The sequence below is a fragment of the Chrysemys picta genome, chromosome 17 (genome assembly GCF_011386835.1).
Source record: "Chrysemys picta bellii isolate R12L10 chromosome 17, ASM1138683v2, whole genome shotgun sequence".
In the NCBI taxonomy this organism is placed as follows: domain Eukaryota; kingdom Metazoa; phylum Chordata; order Testudines; family Emydidae; genus Chrysemys; species Chrysemys picta.
The window spans coordinates 19350441-19374158 of record NC_088807.1 but is presented as its reverse complement, the minus strand read 5'-3'; the positions used below and the strand labels follow the sequence as shown (position 1 = coordinate 19374158).

The 23718-nt window shown below is 60.7% G+C and overlaps 2 protein-coding genes across 2 annotated transcripts in view; both read right to left on the bottom strand.

The window, feature by feature from the left end:
* Window positions 1-1097: 1097 nt before the first annotated feature.
* Window positions 1098-6471, bottom strand: UBE2S (ubiquitin conjugating enzyme E2 S). Its single transcript, XM_065570874.1, has 3 exons — window positions 6053-6471; window positions 1983-2130; window positions 1098-1482 (listed from the first exon to the last, which is right to left on the bottom strand). The coding sequence occupies exons 1-3, from the start codon at window positions 6053-6055 to the stop codon at window positions 1139-1141; spliced, it is 495 nt and encodes a 164-aa protein (XP_065426946.1). The 5' UTR covers window positions 6056-6471; the 3' UTR covers window positions 1098-1138.
* A 12644-nt stretch (window positions 6472-19115) lies between these two features.
* The window catches only part of SHISA7 (shisa family member 7), a 6641-nt gene continuing 2038 nt past the window's right edge, over window positions 19116-23718 (bottom strand). Inside the window, 8 exon segments of the mRNA XM_065571884.1 lie at window positions 19116-19303; window positions 19306-19398; window positions 19401-19539; window positions 19541-19654; window positions 19656-19753; window positions 19756-19824; window positions 20366-20515; window positions 20990-21205. Of these exon segments, the coding sequence (XP_065427956.1) occupies window positions 19242-19303; window positions 19306-19398; window positions 19401-19539; window positions 19541-19654; window positions 19656-19753; window positions 19756-19824; window positions 20366-20515; window positions 20990-21205 (941 nt within the window). The 3' untranslated portion in view covers window positions 19116-19241.

Genomic DNA, 23718 nt, shown 5'->3' with positions numbered 1-23718 from the left:
AGGGGCTCATCTGGCCATCACCGCCTTAGGATTTATCCTCCCAGCGCCCCGCCCCCCCCCCCCCCGAGAGGCAGGGGAGGGCAGCTATCCCCGTTGTACGCGGGGAAACCGAGGCACAGACTGAAGGTATGTCTATGCTGCAGAGACGACCAGCAGAGCTACACCAGCCCAGATGGGTTATTCCCTCCCCGGAAGGAAGCATTCTGCCACCATCCCAGCTGCGGATGTAACTATATCGAGGTGCTCAGATAACCTGGTGGCAGGGACCCGCTGAACACGCATCTTTGGTCGTCTGTGTAATTGGACGAGCAAAGGTGGACATGACTCCATGGGGGGATGGGATGGGATGTCTAACACGCTAGAAGCCAAAGGGAAGCTAGAAAATGGGAAGGGGGAAAAGGAGGAGCCATCGGGGAGCACAGGGGGAATGGGACACCCAGAGCCCCTGCCGTGAGGGAGGGGGACCGTGGGAGACCCTGAAACGCAGGGGGCTGGAGGGATCGCCCCGGGGGATGCCGTGAGCTCATGCAGCGTTTCAGACAGAGGGTCCCTTTAAGGTTTTAAAGCCTCCAGTCGTCCTAGCTAGGAAAACTCCCGGCCGGGCAGCGGGACGTTTAACCCACTCGGCGCAGCTCTGTGACTAGCGGCCAATCCTTTTTGGGGACAGACAGCCAGGGGAGCTCGCACCAGGGGGTGCTGTGCTGATGGAAACCCATCCTGGTGTATCAGGTCTTTGGGGATAAGGGGGTGGGGGAGGCCTGTAGGGTGATCAGATTGTGCTCTCCAAAGTTCCCTGCAGCTTCAGAGGCAGGATTCTGCACTGCCCTGACCCGGGGTTGCTGTGCCGAGTGAGGGGCCCCAGTATAACCAACCCCCCTGCCCCACCCCAGAGCAGCCACCTCTCAGTGCTGGGTGAGGGGTCCCCGTATACTCAGCCCCCTCATCCCACCCCAGAGGGGCCGCATCCCAGCTCTGGGTGAGGGGTCCCCGTGTACCCAGCCCCCGCGTCCCCCCGTCCCTCCCCCATGAGGCTGCTTCAACAGCTGTAGCAAATACTGGGTTTGGTGACCCCTGAGGCTCCCCTTTGATGACCTTCTACCCAGAGCTTGGGTTCCCCCCTCATCTGAAAGATCAACTCCTAAAGCACAGCGCCCCCTAGGGCCAGCCCTGCCTGCCAGGGGAGAGCGCCCCCTGCTGAGCCCTGGCCCTGCAGCACAGCGCCCCCTAGTGTCACCCTGGGGCCAGCCCTGCCTGCCAGGGGAGAGCGCCCCCTGCTGAGCCCTCCGCTTACCAGCAGCACATGCTTAATGCCCAGCTCTGCCTTCCAGTCTTTCTTGAGGACGTTGACGCAGATCTCGCCGTTGGCGCCCACGTTGGGGTGGAAGATCTTGGTGAGGAAGTAGCCCTTGGGCGGCGCAGCCGGGAAATCCTTGCCCAGGATGAGCTTCATGCGGAAGACGCCCCCGGCATAGGGTGTCCCCTCTGCCAAGGGAGCAAAGCGGGTGAGAAGGGATCCACTCCCACGCACCAGCCCCCCACCTCCAGGGGATACATCCCCACCCCCAACTTGCCCCTGGGAGGGGACCAGCCCCATGAGGCTGGGGGCACCGGACTGCAGGGGAAGATGACAGCAAGTCACGGCTGGGGAGGGACCTTAATGAATGGCCCCCGTGTCCCAGGAAGGCCCTATCTGTGCCGGGGGCAGGGTGTGTGCTTGCCCTGAGGCCCCCCAGGCTCCCTACAGCACAGCGCCCCCACTGAGCGCCCAGCACAGCAGCCCCAGTGACACACTGGGGTCAGAGCAGGAATCACAGCGCCCTCTTCAGGGACGAGGCCGACTCCTCCAGCCTCAGGCAGGAGCAGAATGATTAAACACAGTGGGGGAGGTGGCAGCTAGCAAGGGGGGAGGCCCCAGATGAAAGCCACGCCCCCTTACCGGCACTAGCCACGCCCCCACACAGCCAGCCACACCCCCATCTCACCAGGTCCTTCGATGGTGACCTGGACGTCTGTGATGTCCTCCTCGTTGGGGAAGACCTTGATGCCCTCTGGCGGGTCCGACGTCAGGGTGGAGACCTCCTTGTAGACCAGCCGGATGACGTGGGGCGGCAGGTTTTCCACGTTCGAGTTCTGCAGGAGAGAGGGACACAGGCGCGTCACAGACCAAGTGATAACCTGCTCCGGGGGGGGGCCCACCCCCTGCCCACCCCCACCAGCGGGGCCCAGCAGTTACGCTCCGGCGGATGTGCCTGACGGACTCTAGAATCGCACACGCCCGGAAAGCAGGGACCAAGCGTGCCAGGGACGGGCACAATGGGGCATTGGGGTCAGCACCGACAGAGGAGAGTGCCCCCTTCCGGGCCCACAGCCTCCCTTCCCAGCGTTCTCACCACCTGGTCCAGGTTGGCTTTAAGCCCCGAGATCTCGCATCCCTAGATGGTAAGAAGTGCAGCGCAGACTTGAGCGTCTGCAATCGGCTCCGGTGCGGCCCCCTGCCCCAAGCTATCTTAGGGCCCCTCTAGGTCACCCATTAATTCAGCCCCCTGCCCCACTTGGTGCAAGAGGGAAGCACCGTTCACACCGAGTCACGGGACCGGGGAAGAGGCAGCGAGTGGTTCTGGTGAAGATGAAACCCAGAGAGAGAGAGAGATTAAAAGGAGAGGCTGTCCATCAGCTTCAGCCACCCACTGATTTCCCCCCCCCCCAAAATCCTGTCTTGGGATCTCCCCCCAAACCAGCGGGCACCAGCCGGGGACGCAGATTGGCTTTACCGAGGCTGGTCCATGGGGATCAGTTGGAATCTGATGCCCGGGATTCATCCCCAGAAGTGGCAGAGCAAAATTCCCCCCCCCCCCCCAGAGAAAGACTCTCTAGGGGGGTTCAGTTCAGTTTGTCACACCCACACTATCAAGCAGCAGCATCTTCCTGAGTCTGCAGGCCTCCTCTCCCCCTGAAACCCTGTAGCAGCTAAACGTTGGCAGGGGGCCTTCAAAGATATTGACCAGCTAGAGACAGATACAAAGATGCCCCCCCCCCCGTACTAACAAGGATGAGGCCCCCATTGTGCTAGGGACACAGGACACTACAAGATTTTTTTGGGGGGGGGAGGAAGGCCCTGCTACTTGCATTCCTCAAGCGAGGCTCAGTTTCCAAAGGCCAAGCCAGGTTTCTGAAGATGCTGGAGTGCTCAAGGGAGGTGGATTTTGGTGTCAGCCCCTTCAAGGTCTCTGCCGGGGTTATGGGATGCTTCGCAAGCCAGGACAAGCTTCAGAAGAGGCTAGAACCAGCCCCAGAGCCACTGAAAATCCCATATCCGGGGGAAGGTGCGGATTTAGCCCCGGCAAACGGCTACCCCAGATCAGATGCAGCTTCACAGAAGAGACAGCAGGGTCTGCTGACCATGCACCCCAGGCCATGAGCCTCAGATCGAGCTGCCCTGGGAAATCTTTAAGGGTGCCCAGCTGGCCGTCCAGCATTATGGGCTCAGGGTCACTCCCCGAGGTCCTGTTTTTTTGGTACCTTGGAGGGAACACCGATTGAGACTCACTAACTCAGGTCATGCCAGAGAGGACAGCCCAGCAGACATCAGATGGGGATGACTCGCAGGCACTCCTGGATTAGCACATGAGGGCCAGACACACACTACAGGCTCAGTGCCCCAGAGCAGCTCAAGGGGACCCCCGAGTACCTTCCCTGCCCCCAATCTCAAACCAAGTCAGTTTTACACCCCCCACCCCTTACAACCAGCCTGGGACATGGCATTGGCCTCCAAAGAGAGGAACTAAGAAGCCAGCAGCAAGAGTGTCCTGGGATAGGAGGCAGCAGATTGGTTAGAAGCTGCCTCCTTGACCCAGCCTCTAAAAGGTAAATACAAAGGCGCTACAAAGCCAGGAAGCTCCAGCTAAAGGAGGAGAGTGTGGTCAAGGCAGGCCAGGCCTGTAAACAGGACTTCCCTAAGGCAGATCCCTCCAGGCCCACAACGCTCCAAAAGCCACCAGCCCGGATCCCTGGTTAACCCTGCAAAGCACAGAGACACCGGCGGGCGCTAGGCCCTGCTGCCGATAAAACAGGGGGGGGATCCCTTAAAGAGCTTTGCTCCATGGTACGTGGCAGGTGACCGAAAGGATCCAGAGATGAAGCTACACAACCAATATGCAATCCAAGCCCTCCTCCAAGCCAGCCTGGGACTGTCCGCCCGGCCTGAGCCATTATTACCCGGCGCAGACAGTTCCTCGCTGCGGTGCTGCACAGAGACATTTTTAGAACACACGCTGCATCTGCTCCAGGGGCTATGCCCAGGGAAGAAATGACGCGGCAGCCACCTCTACAACGTTCTCCGTGGGCCAGTTTCACACCGGAGGCCTGTTCAAAATTAGGCCGCGGCTTTTCAAAAGTGGCTAGGCATCGGGAGGTGCCCGGTTCGAGCCCCCCCACCCTCGCAAAAAAGGGGCTCTTGGTTTTCCCGTGGGAAGGTAAAAGCAACATAAATCAGGCATCCGAAAACAACTACATGCTTTTGAGAAGTCCCGGCCTTTGCTGGCAACAAGATCTGGGGTGGGGGTGGGGGGGTGAAACATAGGCTGAGGAAGAGCTAAACGTTAATGAGCAGATGATCTGAAAAGCAGGAAATAAGCGCCCCCATGGAGGCATAAGACCCTTCATACCTGCCCTAGAATCTGACAGCCCGACCCATGGCACATTCCAGCCAGCCACCAAAAACTTTTTCTACCAGGTATTCTTAAACCATGCAAGATCAGCATCAAAAACCACTAGCCCAGCCACAAGGCTAACTAGCCCAGTTTATCGTTGCCTCAAACCAACCAGCTGAGCTAGTAACTGCTGGTCCCTCAGCTTTTCCCACCCCCCCCCCCCCCCAAACACCCATCATGAAAATAATAATTTTACACTCAAAAGTTACTAGGACAAGTCACCAGGATCGTGCAAGGCCTGTATAAGACAATCATCCATGCAGATCCCTCGCTGTCCAAAAAAACAGGGGTAAGTCTGGAAAGTCACTGGTCTTGTGTAGAAGAAATTCATACATGCAGATCGCTTTTTGTCCAGTCCTTTCCAGGGATGAACCATCGCCCGGCAGACAAGACACACAGAGATCCATACGTACCTGCCACACGTTCAGATCCTCCTTACAAATAGCATGCAATACAGAGCTAAGCAAATTAGAACACCATTTCTTGTTCCCACAGCGGCACCCAACAGAGAAGATATTTTGAAAGGCCACGTGGTTGTCAGGTTACCCAGAGATTTAAAAAACTCTACAGAGCTTAGGAGCCACTTTTAGTATGATCGATAATAAGGGAGGCAGCAAAAATTAGTCCCACCTCTGACGACTGTCAGACCCAATTAAATCTACATACTTTTTTAAAAAAGGCAGCCTTTATCGATAACCCAGAAAAATACACAGCCACCTTTCACCTCCCTCTAATATTGGCGCCAATTGTCACCTACATTTTTAAAAAGCAGCTGTTTAATAAACAACGAGGCACATGAAAAGAAAACCGTCAACTTTCACCCCAAGTTTAGGGCCTACTGAAGTATTTCCTTTTAAATAAGCACCGGCTACAGCTTTTAAAGAACCAGGTGCCCCAATCTCGCCCCATTAAATATCCTGTTTGTTCTATTCTTCCTAATGCACCAAATGTACCCATTGGATCTTAAGCGAATTGTAGCCCCTGTTATTTCTAACCACAGCCATTGCTTTTGGCTAATGACTCCCTGAATGCAGTTGCCCCCCCCAAGGGTAGGCCCTTTATTTCAACCTTAAAGGGCTAATGGGACCCACCCAATTTCCATGCCTTGTGCACCCTACCCCAAATTGCAACCAGACCCTAGTAAAAACCCAACCAAACCTGCTGTTATTATCGATAATGGAGCTGCCTGCCCCATAAGCCCTTGCTAGCAGCCCCACCCCATTAAGGGGGCTCAGGCAGCCACCCCCCACAAAATGCGGCTCAACCACCTCCAAAAAATTGCTGCCCCATAACCTGGTGGGTGCCTGGGGAAAGCAGAGATCAAGGGAGCAAGAACCACTCACCATGGCGGTGGGTCTGGCCTGAGGTTGGCAGACACCAGGTGCCCCCTGCACAGGCAGGGCACCCCCTAAATCTGGGGGTTACCCCCCCAGCCCTATAGCGCTCACTTCACTTTGTAGGGTGGGGAGAGGCAGGGTCTCTTCTCAGGCCCCCCCCTCCCCACCTGTGCCAACCAGGCTTACCCCTTTCCCTCTACCTGCCCCCCCCCAATCTGGGCTGCCCCCTTGCAGGGATTCCCCCTCCTGGCTTCTCTCCAATCGCCTCCCACCCTCACTGAAGCTGGGCTAGTGCCCAGCAAGGGACTTTATAGCCTTTGGCCCGGGCCGACCACGCCCTTTCGAATCCCGGCCGCCCAATCAGGCCCGGTGGAACGGAGGGGTTTGAACCCCCCCTCCTGTCTTCCCCGGGAGGACGTTGACAACGAATGTCCGCGACGGGCAGGAGCCAATGGGAAAGGGGAAGAGGGGCGGGGCCAGCCACCCGATTGGCGAGATTTGAATATGAACGCGTGGAGGCGGCGGTTTGAGAAGCAGGAGGGAGGGGGGAAGAGGGAGCACAGGGTTGTTTACCCCTAACGGTCGCGGAGAAGGGCGGGACAGCGATTTGAAATGCCGGATTGACGGCCGCCGGAGCCAATGGGGGCAGAGAGGCTCGCACGGAATGGGGAGGGCCGGACACGATCCACTTCCCACAAAGGGGCGCGACCTTTAAAAAAAAACTTGAGGGGTCGGGACTTCCCTTTATTTTGCTGAAAATGGCAGCCCAAGCAGCCAATCAGAGCTAAAGGAGCGAACCCCCCCCCCGTATATATCACAGTCTTATAAATATTCATATAATATGCAAATATAACATCAGCCAATCAGCTCATGGAATTGGGGCCATGGGCAGGGGGAGAATTAGGGTCACCCTAAATCAAAGGAATGACCACACCCCACCTCAGCCAGGCCTGGGGGCAGTCCCCAGAGGGGAGGGGCCCTGTGACCCCTTCTGACCCCTTCCCTGTCCCCCGAGCCACCCCAGAGGCTCAGTGTGTGTCATGAGCCCTATAGCGCTCCAGGGAGGGGGTGCCTGATGCCCCAGGGTGGCGTTGGGGGGCGTCCTTGCTCCCTTCTCTCAGCATAATAAAGCCAAAGGCCTGGTATTCGGGGTGCCCCATAAAACGCACTCGGACCCTCCGGCCGGCAGCGCCACGGCCATGGGGCCTGGCCACATCCTCCGCTGGGCGGATCCATCGGGCCGGGCCTGTGCAGAATTGCTGCTGTCCTGTGCCAGGCAGGGATCCCCGGGTCCCCAGCCCCCACATCCTGCCCCAGAGGGGCCACGTCCCAGCGCCGGGCGAGGGGTCCCCGGGTCCCCAGCCCCCACATCCTGCCCCAGAGGGGCCGTGTCCCAGCGCCGGGCGAGGGGTCCCCGGATCCCCAGCCCCCACATCCTGCCCCAGAGGGGCCGTGTCCCAGCGCCGGGCGAGGGGTCCCCAGGTCCCCAGCCCCCACATCCTGCCCCAGAGGGGCCGTGTCTTATTGCCAGGCAAGGGGTCCCCGGATAACCAGCCCCCGTCCCAGCACCAGGCGAGGTGTCCCTGTATACCCAGCTCCCTGCCCCACTCCAGAGGGGCCACGTCCCAGCGGCAGGAGAGGGGTCTCCATATAACCGCCCCCCGCCCTAGAGGGGCTGCATCTGCACACTGTCGTGAGTAACAGCTCACAGCAAGGGGAGGACTCAAAACCAGCAGCAGGAAACATCAGTTTATTCAAAATCCCAAAATTACAGCAATTCCCGGGTACTTTATAACAACTTTATTTCTCCTTTAAATACATATGAAGTCACTGGCCTATGGGTTGAGCCCAGAGTCCTTCGAGATTTGCCGCACCCGCTGGCATGGTCCCCTGATTCATTGAGTCGGTAGTTAATTACTTTGATTATTTTTAATTATTAGGGTTTGGGGTTTTTTTTCTGCTTGAAATTCCGTTTAAATTAACCTGATTTGGTTCTGGCGCCTTCCGAGTTCTGTGCGATCCAGGGGCTGCGTCGTTTCTGTAGCCGGATGGGGCTCCCACCCCGATGTTGTCGGGGTAGGCAGTCGCAGATGGTGACCTAAAGGCACGTGAACCCCCTTGCCAGACCAGGGGGAGTTCAGAGCCAGAAGGACGACCCCACCAACTCACCTCCCCCCACTCTGCCTGCCGCACTGGGGTTTGGAAGGCTGCTCCTCGGCTGCCCACTAGGGGGTGTCCTTGTACCTACCTCTGAGGCAGCTGGTGCTGCCCACTGCCGGAGATGGGATCAGCTGGGGTCAGATACCGGGCTAGATGGGCCCACAGGTCTAACCCGGAGGGGTCTGGCAGGGGATGGGATACTGAGCTAGATGGAGCCATGGGTCTTATTTGGGGGGACAGAGAGAGGGCAGGGTACCAGGCTATATGGGTCCTTTGCTCACTAGGGGGCGCTCTCCCCCAGCAGTCTGTGCAGGCCCCGATACCCCAGTGTGGTGCTAGGTGGCGCCGTGCTGAGGGCTCAGGAGGGGCCACTGTGCTGATGGGACTGGGGCAGGGGGCGCTGGGGGGCAGGGCAGGGGGCTCAGCAGGGGGCACTGTGCTGTGGGAGCAGGGCGGGGGGTCAGTAGAGGGCGCTGTGCTGCAGGGCTGGGAGCTCAGCAGGGGGCGCTGGGCTGCAAGGCTGGGGGCTCAGCAGGGGGCACTGGGTGGGGGGTCAGCAGGGACGCTGGGCTGCGGGGAGTGGGGCAGGGGGTCAGTAGGGGCGCTGAGCTGTGGGGCGGGGAGCTCAGCAGGGGGCGCTGGGCTGCGGGGAGGGGGGCGGGGGGTCAGCAGGGGGCGCTGTGCTGTGGGGAGCAGGGCGGGGGGTCAGCAGGGGGCGCTGTGCTGTGGGGAGCAGGGCGGGGGGTCAGTAGGGGGCGCTGTGCTACGGGGCTGGGGGCTCAGCAGGGGGCGCTGGGCTGCGGGGAGCAGGGCGGGGGGTCAGTAGGGGGCGCTGTGCTACGGGGCTGGGGGCTCAGCAGGGGGCGCTGGGCTGCGGGGAGCAGGGCGGGGGGTCAGTAGGGGGTGCTGTGCTACGGGGCTGGGGGCTCAGCAGGGGGCGCTGGGCTGCAGGGAGCGGGGTGGGGGCTCAGTAGGGGGCGCTGTGCTATGGGGAGCGGGGCGGGGGTCAGTAGGAGGCGCTTTGCTGCAGGGCGGGGGGCTCAGCAGGGGGTGCTGTGCTGTGGGGAGCAGGGCGGGGGGTCAGTAGGGGGCGCTGGGCTGCGGGGAGCAGGGCGGGGGGTCAGTAGGGGGCGCTGTGCTACGGGGCTGGGGGCTCAGCAGGGGGCGCTGGGCTGCGGGGAGCGGGGTGGGGGCTCAGTAGGGGGTGCTGTGCTACGGGGAGCGGGGCGGGGGGTCAGTAGGGGGCACTTTGCTGCAGGGCGGGGGGCTCAGCAGGGGGCGCTGTGCTGTGGGGAGCAGGGCGGGGGGTCAGTAGGGGGCGCTGTGCTGCGGGGAGCAGGGCGGGGGTCAGTAGGGGGCGCTGTGCTACGGGGCTGGGGGCTCAGCAGGGGGCGCTGGGCTGCGGGGAGCGGGGTGGGGGCTCAGTAGGGGGCGCTGTGCTACGGGGAGCGGGGCGGGGGGTCAGTAGGGGGCGCTTTGCTGCAGGGCGGGGGGCTCAGCAGGGGGCGCTGGGCTGTGGGGAGCAGGGCGGGGGGTCAGTAGGGGGCGCTGTGCTATGGGGCTGGGGGCTCAGCAGGGGGCGCTGGGCTGCGGGGAGCGGGGTGGGGGCTCAGTAAGGGGCGCTGTGCTACGGGGCTGGGGGCTCAGCAGGGGGCGCTGCGCTGTGGGGAGCGGGGCGGGGGGTCAGTAGGGGGCGCTGGGCTGCAGGGCGGGGGGCTCAGCAGGGGGCGCTGTGCTGCGGGGAGCAGGGCGGGGGGTCAGCAGGGGGCGCTGTGCTGCGGGGCTGGGGGCTCAGCAGGGGGCGCTGGGCTGCGGGGTGGGGGGTCAGTAGGGGGCGCTGGGCTGCGGGGCTGGTGGCTCAGCAGGGGGCACTGGGCGGAGGGCTCAGTTCCCCCTTTTGCCCATAGATGGCGTGTTCGGGGTACACCAGGAACTGCAGCCTCTGCTGGCCGAAAACGAGCGGACGTGCGGCAGGGGAAATGGGTTCCCCGTCCTCAGTAGCTGGTTATTGGGGCCCTTTCGCTACTGGGGCCAGTGGAACGACCGGCTGCTAAGGCCCCTCCTGTTCCCCTGGGTTTAGCCCTGATTTCCCTGGGTTTGAGCTACAGGAACCCAACTGATTGGTCACGGGACACTTTCTGCACCTGTCGGCCCATGGTGGGTTGATCTCGCGGTGCGTGGGACTGGCCACCCGCTGGCTTCCTGGGCCTTTCTCGAAACAGCCAGGCGGGTGAGGAGGAGCCAACGGCCACTGGTGAGTAGCGGCTGGCAGCCAAGGAGTCAAGAGCGGCAAGGGAATGAGAACTAGCGCAGATGCAGGGAAGAGTGAGCGATGAAGCGGGAATCATATGCAAAGCACAGCGGACAGGGAACGAGAGGGTCTTAATGAGAAATGGTGACAAGAGAAAGAACAGTGAACAGCAAAGAGCGAGCTACACCGTGAACAGGAAATAATGTCTATTGAAGTGTGAAACACGAGGGCCAAATAGTGAATAAAGAATAGTGAGTTATATCTGAGAGTGCAAACTGCATAGCAGGCAATGAACAGCGAAGAGTGAAACGGTGAGCAGTGAATGGGGAGAGTGAACGGTGAATAGCAAATAACTAACAGTGAATGGTGAGCAGTGAATGGGGAGAGTGAACGGTGAATAGCAAATAACTAACAGTGAATGGTGAGCAGTGAATGGGGAGAGTGAATAGTAAATAACTAATAATGAGCAGCCAGTAGTGAATGGGGATAGTGAACAGAAAATAACTAATAGTGAACGGTGAGGAGTGAATGGGGACAGTGAACAGTGAATAGCAAATAACTAATAGTGAAAGGTGAGCAATGAACGGTGTTAGTGGAAGTGAATAACAAAGTGAACAGTGAACAGGGGACAGGGAGGAGTGAATCGCAAATAACTAATAGTGAAAGGTGAGCAGTGAACAGGGATAGTGGAAATGAATAACAAAGTGAACAGTGAGCAGTGAACAGGGGACAGGGAGGAGTGAATAGCAAATGACTAATAGTGAAAGGTGAGCAGTGAATGGGGATAGTGGAAGTGAATAACAAAGTGAACAGGAAGGAGTGAATAGCAAATGACTATTGAGACACACAAGCTCACCACTAGCGCGCTGCCAAGTGCCTAACGGACCATGAATGGCAGAGGGTGAACGAGCGGGAACAAGCCGCTCAGTGAAGACTCTTGTTTATGGGACGTTTACACAGCCATTCCCCAGCGCTCGGGACCCAGGCCCCCCTGCCCACACACACACCTAGGCACTGACACCGCGTGCCTCGGTCCGCCGTGCCGGGGGAGCTGCCACGCAATAGGGACTCCTGAGGAGCGACGAGAGCCAGGTGGCCGCGAAGTGAGGCCTAGGCCAGCTTCGAGGCCGGTCACACCCTGAGCGTGGGAGCTGGGGGGCCGACACATCCATCCGATCGCACAGAACTTCGCGGGAGGCACCACCATACCTGCCGGCCGGCAAAGGAGACGGGGCCGAAGTCAACGCCACGCGCCGGCCGGTCAGGAGGGGGGAGGGCGCCTCGCAAGCCGAGGCTGGGCTTTCCAGTCAGAGCCTATGGCTTAACCCTTAGCGCGTGTGACGCGACTGGTCAAAACAGTCGCGGTTCTAAAAATAGAAGACACTGTTTTATTTTTTTCTATTAAAAAAAATGCAAAACAAGACACCCGGGGGCTGAAGAACCGGCCCCTCGGCATCGTGCCGGGAGTTCTCCAGAACGGGGCCACGGGGCGGAGGAGCGACACGGCCCAGCCCTGGGTGCCCCTCGGCATCGTGCCGGGAGTTCTCCAGAACGGGGCCACGGGGCGGAGGAGCGACTCGGCCCAGCCCTGGGTGCCCCTCGGCATCGTGCCGGGAGTTCTCCAGAACGGGGCCACGGGGCGGAGGAGCGACACGGCCCAGTCCTGGGTGCCCCTTGGCATCGTGCCGGGAGTTCTCCAGAACGGGGCCACGGGGCGGAGGAGCGACTTGGCCCAGCCCTGGGTGCCCCTCGGCATCGTGCCGGGAGTTCTCCTTAACGGGGCCACGGGGCGGAGGAGCGACACGTCCCAGCCCTGGGTGCCCCTCGGCATCGTGCCGGGAGTTCTCCAGAACGGGGCCACGGGGCGGAGGAGCGACTCGGCCCAGCCCTGGGTGCCCCTCGGCATCGTGTCGGGAGTTCTCCAGAACGGGGCCACGGGGCGGAGGAGCGACACGGCCCAGCCCTGGGTGCCCCTCGGCATCGTGCCGGGAGTTCTCCAGAACGGGGCCACGGGGCGGAGGAGCGACACATCCCAGCCCTGGGTGCCCCTCGGCATCGTGCCGGGAGTTCTCCAGAACGGGGCCACGGGGCGGAGGAGCGACACGGCCCAGCCCTGGGTGCCCCTCGGCATCGTGCCGGGAGTTCTCCAGAACGGGGCCACGGGGAGGAGGAGCGACACGGCCCAGCCCTGGGTGCCCCTCGGCATCGTGCCGGGAGTTCTCCAGAACGGGGCCACGGGGCGGAGGAGCGACACGGCCCAGCCCTGGGTGCCCCTCGGCATCGTGCCGGGAGTTCTCCAGAACGGGGCCACGGGGCGGAGGAGCGACTCGGCCAGCCCCGGAGGGGAGGATGTGCTGGACTCCCATGGGGAGTGGGTGCTGAGCATGGGGTGAGGGGATAGGCCCGGCTGCTGGGTTCTGGTCTCCGGGGGGTGCGGGCCCCCCGGCCCTGCGAGGGGCAGGGAGAGCTGGGTCTCAGGCATGGTGCCGAGGACTCACCATACAACACACATTGCGCCCCCTGCTGAGCCTACCCGGATCCCGCTGTGCGCGTGCCACACCCGACGCCCACAGCCAGGCACAATCCGGCACGGCTCCCATGCTCCCCACACATGCGTTATCTTCATATAGAACCCACGCAGCCCCTCCACCTCCTGCCAACCCCTGCACCTCCCAGAGACCCCTCACACCTCTGCTGTCCCCCCCACATTCCTCACGCACTTCACACCAACCCCCAACCTCCCACCTTCTGCTGTCCCCCCACGTTCCTCCCACACTTCCGCTGTTCCCATTTCCGTCATCCCACCACACTTCCCCCGTCCCCCAAAACCTCCTGCCAACCACCTCCTCCATCACCCCCCACACCTCCCGCTGTCCCTCAAAACCTGCCATCCCCCCACATTCCTCCTGCCAACCCCCCTCCATCACCCTCCCACACCTCCCGCCGTTCCCCAAAACCTCCCGCCAATCCCCCACATTCCTCCTGCCAACCCCCCCATCACCCCCTCCGCCGTCCCCCAAAACCTCCGGCATTCCCCCCGCATTCTCCTGCCAACCCCGCCCTCCATCACTCCCCCACACCTCCTGCCATCCCCCCAAAACCTCCTGCCATCCCCCCACATTCCTCCTGCCAACCCCCCACCTCCATCACCCCCCCACCTCCCGCCATCCTCCAAAACCTCCTGCCATCCCCCCACATTCCTCCTGCCAACCCCACCTCCATCACCCCCCCACACCTCCCGCCGCCCCCCAAAACCTCCTGCCATCCCCCACATTCCTCCTGCCAACCCCCCCATCACCCTGCCCACCTCCCACCATCCCCCCAAACCTCCTGCCCATCCCCCCACATTCCTCCTGCCAACCCCCCCACCTCCATCACCCCCCCACACCTCCCACCATCCCCCCCAAACCTCCTGCCATCCCCCCACATTCTCAAACACCTCCGCTGTCCCCCCACATTCTTCCTGCCAACCCCCCCACCTCCCACTGACCCCCCGCCTCTGCTATTCCCCATTTTTCCCAACTTCCCACCTCCCCCCACATTCCCCTCACACCTCCCGCCTGTCCCCACCCCCTACACATACTGCCCCATCTTCTCTGTACAATCCCGAGGTTGCCATGACCAGCCCCCCCCCCACTCCCAGCGACGTGGGTGACTAGGGATCCCCCCCAGCCAGTCCCCTCACATCTCAGCACCTTTCCTCTAACAGCGGGTACTGGGTCCCATCCCGGCCAAATGGCTGTTCATCCGGGGACCCAACCCGCCCCCGGTCAACTATGGCTTATGCTTGGAGGCATGGGACCGAGGGGGGGCACTCTGTGACACACACCCCCAGGAGGGCCACACAAGGGAGGCCCATGGCAGTCTCCCAAACCGGTCGCTCCCCCACCCCAACTTGGGGTCTGAGCTGACTGGGAGATCCAAAATCCTTGGGATTTTTTGGGGGGGGGTGATGGCTCGAGTTGGGGGGCAAAGGGCAGGACAAATGGAGCCAATGGCTTGGCTCCCTCTGCCCCCCAAAGCCAAGATGGGGGGAGGGCAGCAGAGACCCAGGGGACCTCCCCCCCATCAGGGGAAAGTTTTGCATTGAGATGCTTCCAAAAAACAACAACAACAGCAACAAAACCCTGACCCTCCCCACCCCGACCTGCTCGCCCCCAACACGAAAATACCCCTGGGGTGAGGAGGGGAGGAAGAGGAAACATTAGCCCTTGATTCGAGTTCAGCGGGGGGGAGGGGATGTCTGGGGAGGGGAATGGGGGGGCGGAGGGGGTCCCCCACAGATCACAGGAACACAATGTAGTGGGGAGGTAGGGGGGGACGGGGGAATGGCTTGTGCTGCCGTCGCCAGTATTGGGGGGCAGAAATCCCCCGAGCTTCTCCCCCAATCCCCCCATACCCTGCCTCGGCGGACGCTTGGGCCCCTGGGTGCTGCTTCGGCGGAGTCCAGCCCCCCCCCGAGGAGTCCTGCTCTGCCCGAGCCAGCGTGGGGCCAGGGTGAGGGTGCTGCACCCCCGCTGGGTGGTAGGGGGCAGACTGGGGCGCCCAACACTGTGGCTATTCCTTGCCCCCCAGGGCCCATGGGGGCAGATCGGGGTCATGGCTGGGGTGCCCTGAGTTGTGGCTATTCCCTGCCCCCTGGGACCCATAAGGGCGGATGTGGGTCAGGGCCGGGGCGTCCTGAGCCGTGGCTATTCCATGTCCTATGGCACCAGTGAAGTCAAGAGGGCAGAGCTCAGCTGACCTCATGCAAAGATCCTGAGAAGTGGGGGGGGGGGGAGCGGAAATCGAGCTCGGGGAGGGGAAGGTTGGAGGCTGGGGCTCCCCATCCGGAGAGGAAAGCTTAGAGCTTTGCCACCCCGGATGATCAGACGCGGGGAGAGAAAATTGCCCCTCAAAAGGGGACCCTAAAAAATCAAATCCTAAAACCCCCCTGCCTGGCATGTCCTGCAGCCTGACCCTTAAAGGGAGTGGCCTCTTCAGGTGGCAGGGATGGTGTTTTGAAAGGGGGGGCGGGGAGGGGAGCGTGAGAGACTGGCTAGAAGGACAATGGGAGTTAAAGGCAATGCTTTTTTTCCACATGAGGTGGAACGAGTCTGGGGAACTCACCGCCACAGGGAGTCGTTGAGACCAAGAATTTAGGGCGGTTCAAAAGGGGAGTGGACAGGTCCAGCCTGCGTTACGCTGGGGGCCAGATTAGGCGATCTCAGCGCCCCAGACTCCATGGAGAACAGGACTATCCAGCGGGATCGTAACATGAGAAAGGATATCAAACCGGTTTTAGGGGGAATGGAACCCAGGAGTCCTGACATCCCCTTCCCCTGCTCTAACCACTAGATACACTCCCCTCCCCAGGGATAGACCCCAGGAGTCCTGATTTCCCAAACATTCTGCTTTAACCACCTTCCCCTGAAGCATCCGGTACTGGTCACAGTCAGAGACGGGATGGGCCAGATGGGCCCATTAATCGCCTCCAGGCAATTTCCTCTGTTCCTGTGATTTCCGGATGCCATCAAGGCATTCCCAATTACCTGGCAGCACTGAGCGCCCGCCTCTCTCACAATCAGGCGCTCGAGACAGGCACCCCAAACACTGAAGCACCCCCCCCCCAAATCACAGGAGTCTAAGAACTGACCAATGGGCAGGCCCGTCTAGCCTGGTATCCCGTCTCCACCAGTGGTCTCTACAGACTTGCTTCAGGGGAAGGGACAAGACATCCCAAATACGGCATAACCCACCCAGAGGGTTGGCTTTAAATGATTTCAGCTCTTGATTTATAACCCCAGCTGAAGAGATTTGTGACAGAGGGCCCGGTTGAATTGCCGTGAGTCACAGTCACCCCTAGAGAAGCTGATCCTTTGAAGGTGCCACAGAGACATCCAGTGGTGGGGAGTTCCGCAGGCTAACCATATAGCAGCAAAGCCGCTCCTTGTATTGGTTTTTAAGCTACTGCCTCCCAGGGTTGCAGAGAGTCCCCTGACGTCAGGAGCCAATGTGAAGAGAGGGGTTTTATTTGAGGCCAAGACGTTCTGCACCAGAAGCCATGCCAAGGCCCTCGGGAGTTCCTAATGCCTTGGGGAAGAATGAGATTGTGTAGCGCCTGGGCTAAAGAGCTACGGGGGTACGCGGCCTATAAACCACTATCTGTGGTACAGCCATGAAGGGGAGAGGGGGCCCTTGGGTTAGCCTGGGTTCCAGGTGCTTTTGATACGTTTAGATGGAGAACTCTGTGGGGAAGACACAGATAGTGTGTATCTGGGCAGTGCCCAGCGCGACAGGGCCCCGATCTCAGTGACTCTGTGTCTGGGCAGCGCCTGGCCTGACGGGGCTCCGCTCTCGGTGACGATATCTGCGCAGCGCCCAGCGCGGCAGGACCCCATCTCAGCACCTCTGTATGGGTAGCAGCTGGCCATGCCCCATAGGCACACCGCAGTGCAGAAGAGGAGCATGTTTTGGCATCGGACGGGAGGGATCTGAACGCAGAGCAGGACGAAGGGATGAAAAGGTTTGAGGCTGAGACCCGTCAGAACTCTACTGGGTGACGAGATCGAAGATCCCAGGGCCTCGCAAGCGGCCCGCGAAGAAACGGAAGAGAAATAAAGAAAAAGGCATGATACGAAGACCCAGTCCCCCGCAGCGTGGGGGTGACCCACAATCTTGGGGAGAGAGGGGTGGGGTTCAAAAGAGCTGAGGCTGTTCAAACTACATTCACGTGTGCTGGAGGGGTGGGGCTGGCGCTCCCCCACCCCATGGCAGTGGAGTGGGCTGGAAATCCAAAGAGCCGAAGCACTGGAAGAGAGAAACCAGAGAGCGCTATATAAAGATATGTACATGGGGGGCAGCGGTGGGATGGGATGGAAGTGGAGGTTCGGCCATACCACGGCCCACGTGAAGAGCTCCCAGTCCCGGCCGTGAGATCTGGAGTGAGGGAGCCATGCGCCAGGGTCGCCACTCACTCCCACCCCGGCACCGGGGGGCATTCGGCCTGCTGGAGGAGAGCAGTGATGTCATCGGAAGGCACCGTGGCGTCCTCATCGAACGGACGGGGCCGGCAGGCGTGACATCAGAGGGCAGGCTGAGTCTCAAAAGGGGGGCCGCGCCTCTGGCGGCGATAGCATCAAAAAGCGGGCCAGGTCCACAGTCGTGATGTCATAAAAAAGGGGACTGGGCCCACAGCAGTGACATCATCAACAAGTGGACTGGGCCCACAGCAGTGACATCATCAAAAGATAGACAAGGCCCACAGTGCTGATGTCATCAAAAAAAAGGAACCAGGTCCACAGAGCTGACATCACCGAATATCAACATGGCCGACCTTAAACATCAACAACCCCGATGATCTTGACATCATCCATCACTGACAAAGTCCGCAGTGCTGACATCATCAAGGGTTGTCCAGGCCTGGCAGTGCTTGATCTCCTCAACTATTGACCAGGCCAACCACTGTGACATCATCAGTAAAAACGGCCAGTGAACAGGCATCATCAATCGGCGACGGAGCCACTGGTCTGATGTCAAAACCAACAGGCTGATGCCCAGGACACTGGCGTCATCCACGGTCAACGAGGTCCACAGTGTTGAGACCATGAAACGGCGATGATGTCATCAGACGTCGACGAGCCCCACAGCACTCATGTTATCAATCACCGACAAGGTCCACAGTGTTGATGTCATGAGATGGATACGGTATGGATGGCAGAGGTTGAGAGCCCTCTTGGCATCATCAAAGGTTGACCCACAGTGTTTACATCATCACAGGTTGACAGGCTTGGTGGTACTGACATCATGACACATAGACAAGGGCCACAGTGCAGATGTCATCAAAGATGGCCAGTGCTGACATCATCATCAAAAGTCAACAGGACACAACCATAGCACTGACGTAATCCCATATGGACAGGCCTGACTGTCCTGACATCATCAACCATCAACAGGGCCCACAGCGCTGATGTCGGTGGACGGGCCAAATGCAATTTGACATCATTGAACGTGGATGGGTCCAAAGCAATCATGACGTCGTCCAATGTCAACAGAGCCCTGGGGCGCTGATGTCACCCAACGTGGATGGGTCGAACACAATCTTGCCATCATCAAATGTCAGCAAGGCCCATGGTGCTGATGTCATCCAACGGGGATGGGCCCCAGGCAATCTTGACATCATCAAAAGTCGAGAGGGCCCCAGCACTGATGTCATCAGTCTTGGAGAGGCTCAACACAGTCTTGACATCATCAAAAGTCGATAGAGCCCAGGGCACTGACATCATCTAACATGGACGGAGACAAGGCAATCTTGACATCACCCAATGTTGACAGGCTCCAAGGTGCTGATGTCGATCCAACGTGGATGGGTTCAACGCGACCCAGACATCATCAAAAGTTGACAGGGCCCGTGGCGCTGAGGTCACCCAACACGGATGGGCCCAAGGCAATCTTGACATCATCACAAGTCAAGAGGGCCTGCAGCAGTGATGTCACCAATTCTGGACATCATCTAACACGGACGGAGACAAGGCAATCTCGACGTCACCCAACGTCAACAGGGTCTCAGGGCCTGACGTCATCCAGTGTGGATGGGTTCAACGTGACCCTGACATCATCAAAAGTTGACAGGGCCCGTGGCGCTGAGGTCATCAAAGGCGGATGCCACCAAAGCCGGCAAAGGCCTCGAAGCCCGGCAGGCTGCCCGGTCCAAGAAAGAAGACGGGAAGGACGGGGGAAGACGCAGAGGGAGGAGGAGGAAGAGAGCTATGGCCTTGGAAAGTCGAGTCCACCTGAGCTGGGCCCTCACACGGTGACCTCGTTCTTGCTCCCGGTGCGGAGATGCTGGCTGGGGTGGTGCCCTGGATGAACTGCAGCTGCTCGATGGTGCTCTGGCGGCGGGCGCCGAAGCCCTGGCGCCGGCTGGCCGTGTGGTTGCTGCCCACCTCCCAGGCGGCCTGGCGGAGTTGGCGGAGGAGGGGTGGGAGTTCATCTTGTGCCCCTGGTGGCGTTCGAGCAGCGGGGTGCCGGCGGCGCAGATGTTGGTCTGGGACAGGGCCTTTTGGTGGCCCAGCCGCAGCTCCTGGAAAGGCCCCGTGCCCTGGGTGTAGGCGCTCGGGCGAGAGCAGAGGCTCCTGGGAGTGCAGGGCCTCGCGAGAGAGCAGCCGCTCGTGGGAGACGACCCGCTCCCGGGGGCCGGCGCAGTCGTAGGGGGAGGGGGCGGTAGCCGTCCGAAAGGATGTGCTCCTGGGACATCACCCGTCGCGGGTGCTGGGCCGCCTCCCCGTAGCGCTCGTAGTTCATCTTCATGGCGTGCAGGGCAGCGTGCCCCGCGTCAGCTCGGCCAGGTGCCGCCGCTTCAGGTACAGCTCGTCCATGTCCTTCTCCGCTGGGGGGGGCAGGGCAAAGGCAGCAGGGGGGGTGGGGGATGGGAGGGGCAAAGGCAGGAGGGGAGGGGCAGGGGGATGGGAGGGGCAAAGGCAGGAGGGGAGGGGCAAAGGGGGGATGGGAGGGGGCAAAGGCAAGAGGGGCGGGGGCAGGAGGATGGGAGGGGCAAAGGCAGCAGGGGAGGGGCAGGGGGGATGGGAGATAATGGACAATGTGACCAACTCTCCCTTTGCACGTTCACAGGCTCCATGGCTGGATGGGGCGACTGTGAATGAATTCATTTCACCCACAGGCTACCAGTCAGTCCTGGGAACAGACGGTGTCCCCTAGAGGGGACAGGGCCTGGGCCCCATTCCCCGTCCCCCTGAGCCAGCCAGTCCCCGCCCTGGGGCCGGATGGGAGCTGGCGCCCCCTAGAGGGGAAAGACCCAGTGCCCCATTCTCCCCCAGGCCAGCTCTGCCCCCCGGGCGAGTCCCCAGGGGCTAGTGGCAGCGGTGGGGTCGGGCTGTGAGCGCCCCCCAGTGGCAGGGCCCCTGGCTCACCCAGCCTCTTGAGCGAGGAGTAGCGGCTGAGCTCCGACTTGACGGCCGACTCGTAGGACGGGGGCAGGTGCGAGAGGTTGTGGAAGGAGCGGGAGCAGGTGAGCGAGTTGTACTTCAGGCCCGACGTCGGGGTGTGATGCACTCGCCAGTCTGGGGGGGGGGGCAGAAAGAGAGGGGGAAGGAGGGGAAGGGAAGAGGGAGTTTGGGGAGAGGGGTCAGGAGAGGGGGAGGGGACGGGGGAGGAAGGGTTTGGGGGGAGGGGAAAAGGGAGTGTGGGGAGAGGGGTCAGGAGAGGGGAGGGGGGAGGGGACAGGTAGAGGGAAGGGTTCAGGGGAGGGGTTTGGAGGAGGGGAAGAGGGAATGTGGGGGAGAGGGGTCAGGAGGGAGAGGACAGATGGAGGGCGGGGGAGGGGGCCAAGAAGAGGGGGTTGGGGGAGGGGCAAAGATAGAGATTAAATCTCTGGGCCATTTTATCTCCCCCCACCCCACCCCACCCCACCCCCTTTCCCGGCTGGAGGATTCTGATTCCCTGGGGCAGCTCGGGTGAGAAAACGGGGCCCCCTCCCCCCGGGTCAGGGGGTACAGAGCTGGGCCCTGAGCCCCCCGCCCGGGCCCGTCACCTACCCAGCGTGGCGGCGTGGTGCTTCGGGCTGCTCACGTTGAGGTGCACGTAGTTGTGGTGCTTGGCGTCTGCAAGGCAAAGCCGGGTTATTTGTCTGGGGGCAAAACCCCCCAAAACCTCACCACCAAAACCCAGCCCCTTAAAGGTAATGTGCGAGGTCAGACACCTCTGGGTCTCCCTGGTGCTATTGTCCGTCTGGGGACAAAAAAACCTGGCCCCTTAAAGGTAATGTGCAAGGTCACACACTTCTGGCCCAGGTCCACTTGATGGTCTTTTCTGCCTGGGGACAAAAAGCCCACAACCCCTTAAAGGTAATGTGCAAGGTGAAACTGATGTGTCCAACTGATGGTATTTTCTGTCTGGGGACAAATACCCACGCCCCTTGAGGTAATGTATGAGCTCAGACACTTCTGGGTCCCCCGCCTGATGGTATTTTCTGTCTGGGGACAAAAAAAAACAACACAGCTCCTTAAAGGTAACGTGCATGGTCACACACTTCTGGCCCAGGTCCACTTGATGGTCTTTTTCTGCCTGGAGACAAAAAACCCACAACCCCTTAAAGGTAATGTGCAAGGTGAAACTGGTGTGTCCAACTGATGGTATTTTCTGTCTGGGGACAAATACCCACGCCCCCTTGAGGTAATGTATGAGCTCAGACACTTCTGGGTCCCCCGCCTGATGGTATTTTCTGTCTGGGGACAAAAAAAAACAACACAGCTCCTTAAAGGTAATGTGCAAGGCCAGACTGCTGGGGTCGCCTGATGGTATTTTGTATCTGGGGGCAAAAAAAAACCCAAAAACCCAGGCCCTTAAAGGTAATGTGCAAGGTCAGACACCTCTGAGTCCGCCTGATGGTATTTTCTGTCTGGGGACCAAAAAACCCAAACCCTTAAAGGTAATGTGTGAGGGCAGACACCTCTGGGGTGAGTGGGAATGTGGGGGTGCAGGGGATGGATCGGGGATGTGGGGGTGCAGGGGAGGATGGACGGAGGGATCCGGGGGATGTGGGGGTGCAGGGGAGGGATGGAGGGAGGGATCAGGGGATGTGGGGGTGCAGGGGAGGGATGGGAGGGAGGGATCAGGGGATGTGGGGGTGCAGGGGGAGGGAGAAATGGAAGGATCTGGGGGATGTAGGGGTGCAGGGGGAGGGATGGAGGGAGGGATGAGGGATGTCAGGTGCAGGGGAGGAATGGACGGAGGATCGGGGATGTGGGGGTGCAGGAGGGGGATGGATGGAGGGGTTGGGGCGATGTGGGGGTGCAGGGGGAGGGATGGACAGAGGGGTCGTGGCGATATGGGGGTGCAGGGGGAGGGATAGACGGAGGGATCGGGGGATGTGGGGGTGCAGGGGAGGGATGGAAGGAGGGGTTGAGGTGATGTGGGGGTGCAGGGGAATAATTTAGGGAGGGATTGGGATGTGGGAGTGCAGGAGGGAGATGGATGGAGGGGTCGGGGTGATGTGGGGGTGCAGGGGCAGGGATGAAGGGAGGGGTCACGGCAATGTGGGGGTGCAGGGGAGGGATGGAGGGAGCGGTCGGGTCAATGTGGGGGTGCAGGGGAATAATGTAGGGAGGGATCGGGGATGTGGGGGTTGCAGGGGAGGGATGGAGGGAGGGATCGGGGATGTGGGAGTGCAGGAGGGGGATGGATGGAGGGGTCGGGTCGATGTGAGGGTGCAGGGGGGAGGGATGGATGGAGGGATAGGGGATGTGGAGGTGCAAAGGGAGGGAGGGATGGAGGTATTGGGATGAAGGGGAGGAATGGAAGGAGGGATCAGTGGATTTGGGGGTGCAGGAAGGGATGGATGGAGAGATTGGGGGGATCTGGGGGTGCAGGGGAAGGGATGGATGGAGGAATCGGGGGATGTGGGGGTGCAAGGGGGAGGGATGGAGGGAGGGATTGGGGGAATGTGGGGGTTCAGGGGGAGGGATGGGTGGAGGGAGAGGGGGGATGTGGGGGTGAAGGGGGCAGGAAGGATGGAGAGATTGGGGGGATGTGGGGGTGCAGGGATGGATGGACAGATTGGGGGGATCTGGGGGTGCAGGGGGAGGGATGGAGGGAGGATCGGGGAATGTGGGGGGTTCAGGGGGAGGGATGGTTGGAGGGATCGAGGGATGTGGGGGTGCAGGGGGCGGGAAGGATGGAGAGATTGGGGGGATGTAGGGGTGGAGGGATGGATGGAGAGATTGGGGGGATGTGGGGTGGAGGGATGGATGGATGGAGGGATCGGGGGATGTGGGGGTGCAGAGGAGGAATGGATGGATACTCTCTGGACCAGTGCAATGAAGAAACCTGCCATTCCCCAAACAGCCACTGGGTGTCTCCCTGGCCCGCCTAATGCTGCCCAACTTCCAGGGCGCACCCCAGCCGGAGCCAGGACACCTGGGTTCTCTCCCTGGCTCGGGGACGGGGGGGGGAGCCAGTGGTTAGGGGGGCGGGGGCTGGGAGCCAGGACTCCTGAGTTCTCCCCCCAGCTCAGGAAAGGGAGTGTGGAATAGTAGGGAAGGCTCAGGGCCGGCATTACAGGCAGGGGGCCACAAAATGGGAAATTTGCCCCCCAAAGAATATTCAATGGGTCCCCAATTCCTAGGCGCAGGCGATGGGGTTGAGGCCGGGGCTCTGGGCGAGTGGACCTTCAGTGCCCCCAAAACACCCACTTAGACCCCCACTAACGAGACCCTGGAAAATGAATCCACCCCCCATGACTAGCAAGCAGTTCTAGTCCCCAGGC